Here is an 8,304-nt window from a genome sequence, read left to right on the forward strand (position 1 = left end):
AATACTGTACACACACACACATACTGTACACACACACACACACACACAAATACTGTACACGCACACACATACTGTACACACACTGTACACACACACTGTACACACACATACTGTACACACACACACACACACACACACACACACACTGTACACACACACACACACACACTGTACACACACACACACACATACTGTACACACACACACAGATACTGTACACACACACACACACACTGTACACACACACACAGTACACACATACTGTACACACACACATGCTGTACACACACACACATACTGTACACATACTGTTCACACACACACACACACACACACACACACACACACACACATACTGTACACACACACGCACTTTACACACACATACTGTACACACACACTGTACACACACACACTGTACAGACATACTGTACACACTGTACACACACACACACACTTTACACACACACACTTTACACCATGTACACACACACATACTGTACACACACACACATTCTGTACACACACACACACAAATACTGTACACACACACACACATACTGTACACACACAAACACTGTACACACACACAAACACACTGTACACACACACACACACACACACATACTGTACACACACACACACATACTGTACACACACACACGCAAATACTGTACACACACACACATAAATACTGTACACACACACACATACTGTACACACACTCACACACACACACACTGTACACACACTGTATAGACACACTATACACACACACACACACACACTGTACACACACACACAGTACACACATACTGTACACACACACACATACTGTACACACACACACACATACTGTACACATACTGTACACACACACACACACACACACACACACATACACACACACACTGTACACGCACACGCCCTTTCACACACATACTGTACACACACACACTGTACACACTTACTGTACACACTGCACACACACACTGTACACACACACACACACACACTGAGTACACCCACACACACACACAAATACTGTACACGCACACACATACTGTACACACACACCAGACACTGTACACACACACACACACTGTACACACACACTGTACACACACACACACACACACACTGTACACACACTGTACACACACACACACACACACACTGTACACACACACACACATACTGTACACACACACACAGATACTGTACACACACACACACACACTGTACACACACACACAGTACACACATACTGTACACACACACATGCTGTACACACACACACATACTGTACACATACTGTTCACACACACACACACACACATACTGTACACACACACGCACTTTACACACACATACTGTACACACACACACACATACTGTACACACACAAACACTGTACACACACACACACACTGTACACACACACACATACTGTACACACACACACATACTGTACACACACACACATTCTGTACACACACACACACACAAATACTGTACACACACACACACATACTGTACACACACAAACACTGTACACACACACACACACTGTACACACACACACACATACTGTACACATACACACATACTGTACACACACACACACAAATACTGTACACACACACACATAAATACTGTACACACACACACATACTGTACACACACACACATTGTACACACACTGTATAGACACACTATACACACACACACACACACACACACACACTGTACACACACACACAGTACACACATACTGTACACACACACATGCTGTACACACACACACATACTGTACACACACACACACATACTGTACACATACTGTACACACACACACATTCTGTACACACACACACACACAAATACTGTACACACACACACATACTGTACACACACACACACACTGTACACACACACACACACATACTGTACACATACACACATACTGTACACACACACACACAAATACTGTACACACACACACATAAATACTGTACACACACACACATACTGTACACACACACACACACACACACACATTGTACACACACTGTATAGACACACTATACACACACACACACACACACACACTGTACACACACACACAGTACACACATACTGTACACACACACATGCTGTACACACACACACATACTGTACACACACACACACATACTGTACACATACTGTACACACACACACACACACACACACACACACACACACACACACACATACTGTACACACACACACACTTTACACACACATACTGTACACACACACTGTACACACACACACTGTACACACTGTACACACACACACACACACACACTGTACACACACTGTACACACACACACTTCACACACACACACACTGAGTACACCAACACACTGTACACACACACACTGTACACACACACACACACACACACACACTGTACACACACACACACACACACACACACACACACACACAGACACACAGACACACACACACACACACACTGTACACACACACTGTACACACACACACACCCACTGTACACACACACTGTACACACACACACACACACACTGTACACACACACATGCTGTACACACACACATACTGTACACATACTCTACACACACACACACATACTGTACACACACACATACTGTACACACACACACACACTGTACACACACACATACTGAACACACAAACACTGCACACACACACAAACACTGCACACACACATACTGTACACACACACACACATACATACTGTACACACACACACACACACACACTGTACACACACACACACATACTGCACACACACACATACTGTACACACAAACACTGCGCACACACACAAACACTGCACACACACATACTGTACACACACAAAGTACACACACACACACACACACACACACACACACACAGTACAGAACACGCACACACACACTGTATACACACACACACTGTACACACATACTGTACACACTGTACACACACACACACACACATACTGCACACACACACACACATACTGCACACACACACACACATACTGCACACACACACACACACACACACACACATACACACATACTGTACACACACACACACACACACACACATACTGTACACACACACACACATACATACTGTACACACACACTGTACACACATACACATACACGTACACACATACTGTACACACACACAATGTACACATACACACACACACACTGTACACACACACACACTGTACATACACATACTGTACACACATACATATACACATACTGTACACACACACACTGTACACACACACACACTTACTGTACACACACATACTGTACACACACACACACATCTAGTAACACAGCTTTGTTAGGTGGGATAGGTCTCTATAGTTAAAGTCTCTCTATAGTAACTAAACTCTTCCTCCCCTCTCCAGATCATCCAGATCATCCGTCTCTGGTCCAGTAAAGGCTAAATCTCCATCTCAGGACCCAGTAAAGGCTTCATCTCCATTCCTTCAACAACAACATTCAGAATAAACTGACCAGACAGACAGGGAGAGAGACATACAGAGATAACAAGAGAGACAGAAAGAGAGAGAGACAGAGAGAGAGCTGAGTTTCTGAGTATATAACTGAGTGATATGAATCTTGGTAAGACAAAGTCATCTGATAAAGGTGTCAGTCAGTTCTCTATAATCCACTTTCAGTAGTTACTTCTTTACTTGTTGAAGTTTTACTACCCATGTCTGTTATGGGTTTATATCCATTTCCTGGTTATTCTATAGAACACTATACAACACTATAACACTATAGAACTCTAGAACACTATAGAACACTAGAACACTAGAACACTATAGAACACTAGAACACTATAGAACACTATAGAACACTAGAACACTATAGAACACTATAACACTATAGAACACTATAACACTATAACAACATAACACTATAGAACACTATAACACTATAGAACACTATAACAACATAACACTATAGAACACTATAACACTATAGAACACTATAACACTATAGAACACTATAGAACACTATAACACTATAGAACACTATAGAACACTATAACACTATAGAACACTATAACAACATAACACTATAGAACACTATAACACTATAGAACACTATAACACTATAGAACACTATAGAACACTATAACACTATAGAACACTATAGAACACTATAACACTATAGAACACTATAACACTATAACAACATAACACTATAGAACACTATAACACTATAGAACACTATAACAACATAACACTATGGAACACTATAACACTATAGAACACTATAACACTATAGAACACTATAGAACACTATAGAACACTATAACACTATAGAACACTATAGAACACTATAACAACATAACACTATAGAACACTATAGAACACTAACACTGTAACAAGAGAACAATAGAACACTAACACTATAACACTAACAATATAGAACACTTGTCACGCCCTGGCCTTAGAGGTTGTTAATCTCTATTTTGGATTGGTCAGGGTGTGATTAGGGTATTTTATGTGTTATATTTCTATGTTTTGTCCGGGTGTGGTTCCCAATCAGAGGCCGCTGTCTATCGTAGTCTTGCCCTACAAGGCCATATGTTTCATTGGTTCTCTCTTTCTTGTTTTTGCTGGTTATCAAAGAATATGATTAACTGTAACGATCTGAGTGTAGCGGGTGAGGAGTCAGGCGCAGGAAGCAGAGAGTTCAGGGGAGTGCTATTTTAATGCACAGAGAAACGGCAAACATAAGCCAACCCTCACGAAAACACAGGGCGTACTGAACAAACAAATGCCTCAAACAGGTGGACTTAAACTGTCCAGAAAAAACCCACAAAATGGGAAACACAAAACCCATAGACGTGCACACAAGTACACCAAACAGACGGTCACAATAATTAATCCCGCACAAGGAACCATGCGGGCCGGCTGACTAATAAAGCCTTACTACTAACTACCTAACTCAAAACAGGTGCACTCAATAAACACATAAGGAGGGGGAGGAAATAGTCAGTGGCAGCTGAACGGGAAAGGGAGTGTCCTTCGGTCGGAGTCGTGACATTAACCTACCCCACGCTGCATCTTGGTCAATTCCTAACGACGAACGTAACACCATAATACTAAAGAACACTGAAACACTATAGAACAATAGAACACAAAAGAATATTACAACAATATAGAACACCATAACACTATAGAACACTATAACATTATAGAACACCATAACGCTATAGAACAATATAACACTATAGAACAATATAACACTATAGAACACTACAACACTACAACAATATAGAACACTATAACAATATATAACACTATAGAACACTAAAACATTACAACACTATAGAACACTAGAACAATATAGAACACTATAACAATATAACACTAACACTATAACACTATAGAACACTACAACACTATAGAACATTAGAACAATATAACACTATAGAACACTACAACACTATATAACACTTGTTGGGGAATAATCAGAATTAGTTGGGTAACATAGATAGGATGTTTTATTTTCATGATATGCTTATGAGTTATTTCTCATAAGAATGTATTTTGTTGTACTATAGTGGTGGCCATTGGCAGTTGTCTGTTATATGTCAAGACTAAGTTGCATGGGCCGCAGAGAGGGGAGAGGTCAAGGTGTCATCATGTGTAAACATATCTTTTGCTCTTTTGCTCCACTGTGTCTGTGTGCTAGTCACTCCCTACTTTTCCCATCGGGGAGAGGAGGATGGCAGTGTCTGGAATTATTCTATGCTCCCTCTCTTGTTGTTCCTATCTTGACGTATAGCCCCACTCTCCTCTCCATGAGTTTGTCCAGGATTGGTTGTATTTAGAATTGGTTCTATCTAAATGACAATTTGATATATATCATAGGGTGGGGGTAATGTCTTGGTACCATTTTGTACCGAGGAGATAAGAGCTTTGTATAGGAGACCAAACTGAACGATAATTAATAGCCAACTCTGTCTTCTTTGGGGATACTCCTCTGAAGTAAAGTCTTTCTTTGTGTAAGTTCCTAAGACCTGTGTTTTGTCATGTCGTCTAGGAGGGGGTGGATCTTTGCTATAAAGGAACCCATTTGCCATTATGTTGAGCACTCTCAACTTTTCATTAGAGATACTGAACTGTTGAAAGTCAAAATGCTATTGCAAAAGCTTAATTATTATTAAAGGTGAAGATTAAACATAACTCTGACTGGTGTGTGATTTGCTCTCTCATCATTTGGTAATTAAGGAAATTTCCACGACACACTATAGAACAATATAACAATATATAACACTATAGAACACTAAAACATTACAACACTATAGAACATTATAACAATATAGAACACTAAAACATTACAACACTATAGAACATTATAACAATATAGAACACTAAAACATTACAACACTATAGAACATTATAACAATATAGAACACTAAAACATTACAACACTATAGAACATTATAACAATATAGAACACTAAAACATTACAACACTATAGAACACTTAAACATTACAACACAATAGAACATTATAACAATATAGAACACTAGAACAATATAGAACACAATAGAAAACTATAACAATATAGAACACAATAGAAAACTATAACAATAACAATAACACTATAGAACATTTTAACACTATAGAACACTAACACAATTGAACACGACAGAACACTATAACAATTGTCATGACGTTGGCCTGGGGGATAGGTTTATGACAATAATAAATACCTCTTCCCCCCGTTTTACTTCTTTAACCTACTGAGGTTACATTTTTATAAAAAACTTGGTTAACAGAGATTCTGGGAACATCAGAAGGTGGGGAGAAATTAACTATATTCTGGTAATCCGAACAATTGAACAATATGCAGTGGTACTTAATGAATATGATGTCAGTTCGGTTGTCATCTGAGACATTCTCATCAATGATAAGATGACAAACTCTACAGTGGAAAGTCTACACATCAGAGTTCTCGGATTCACATGGAATTGTTGTTCAATTTAAATGTTTGAAGATGGGATGAAATGTGATTTTAGCTTCTAAAATATGAGATGTGGGTTTTCATACCACTCAGTGACCCACCTCTGTGAAGGGACAAGGGCTACAAAACTTTTCAAACACACCCTCCTCTCCCTTCCTATATAAAGCCTTGACGAAAACAGAACTTCCTGTTCCAAGGATATAGGATGACGATCCTATGTCAGAATGGTTCAGATAATACTCCAGAACGAAGCCAACATCAGCATGAGCTTTGGTTGCGAATGGTATGAACTTTGAACTCTTATTCACGACAGAAGTGATCCCTCCTAGCCGTTGAGTTAGCGAACGCAGCTGCAAACGCAGGTTAGGAAGGAACAGACAGAGTATCCAGGCTACCACACAATGACGTTACTACAACGTATCCAATTGACAACCAGAGACATTCTTCAAAGGACAGAGGACTCGGTTTGGCAACACGGCCTTCCATCTACCACCAACCTACTGAAGCGCAGCTCAGAGTAAATATTTATTGCATTTTCATGTTCCAAATGGGCGGTAATTTAGAATGCATAAGATACTGTATTTACGATAGCACAGCTTCTCCCTGTGTCCCTCAGTCTTCCCGCTCTTTCACTCAACCCAGACCCTTTTCCTTTGTGTAACAAGCTGTCATATCGGTTCCGCCCACTAGGGACGTTTTCCTTTATGACGTAAAGAATTATCCAGGTATAATTCATTCTTTGTATATGTAGTTCTGTGTGATTGGTTAAGTATTTAGTAAATAAATAAACCCAATTTTGTATTGCTGATTCAAATTGTAAGCCAGGGTTCTGACAATCAAGAATTTACAACTTTCAGATTATGAGACTGAAGTAAGATAAAGATTAATATTGACTGCTATTGATGTAAAATATTACTAGGTCTTTAAGAGTTTATTCGGAAGATAACAGCTCTATAAATATTATTTTGTGGTGCCCGACTCTCTCTAGTTAATTAAATTTACATGATTAGCTCAACCGGGTAATATTAATTAAGGAGAAATTATTTTATAGAATAGCATGTCTTTTCAATTAATCCAGCAAAGACACGACACAATAGAATAGAATAGAATAGAATAGAATACACTATTACCCTAAAGAACATTATAAAACAACAACATTATAAAACAACAACACTATAAAACTACAACACTTTTACATTACAACACTATTACATGACAACACTTACATTACAAAACAGAACACTATAA

General features: G+C 39.1%; 1 protein-coding gene across 2 annotated transcripts in view; it reads left to right on the plus strand.

Moving 5' to 3' along the window:
* Nucleotides 1-6,269, plus strand: part of LOC139415762 (butyrophilin subfamily 1 member A1-like) — a 108,141-nt gene extending 101,872 nt beyond the window's left edge. Inside the window, exon 6 of one of the 2 annotated variants that reach the window (XM_071163843.1) lies at nucleotides 3,474-6,269. In XM_071163843.1, coding sequence (XP_071019944.1) covers nucleotides 3,474-3,505 — 32 coding nt within the window. In that variant the 3' untranslated portion in view covers nucleotides 3,506-6,269. The remainder of the gene's footprint in view (nucleotides 1-3,473) is intronic. The other variant, XM_071163844.1, reaches the window with a different exon arrangement.
* Nucleotides 6,270-8,304: the final 2,035 nt, after the last annotated feature.

Source organism: Oncorhynchus clarkii, chromosome 9, assembly GCF_045791955.1.
Source record: "Oncorhynchus clarkii lewisi isolate Uvic-CL-2024 chromosome 9, UVic_Ocla_1.0, whole genome shotgun sequence".
NCBI lineage: Eukaryota > Metazoa > Chordata > Actinopteri > Salmoniformes > Salmonidae > Oncorhynchus > Oncorhynchus clarkii.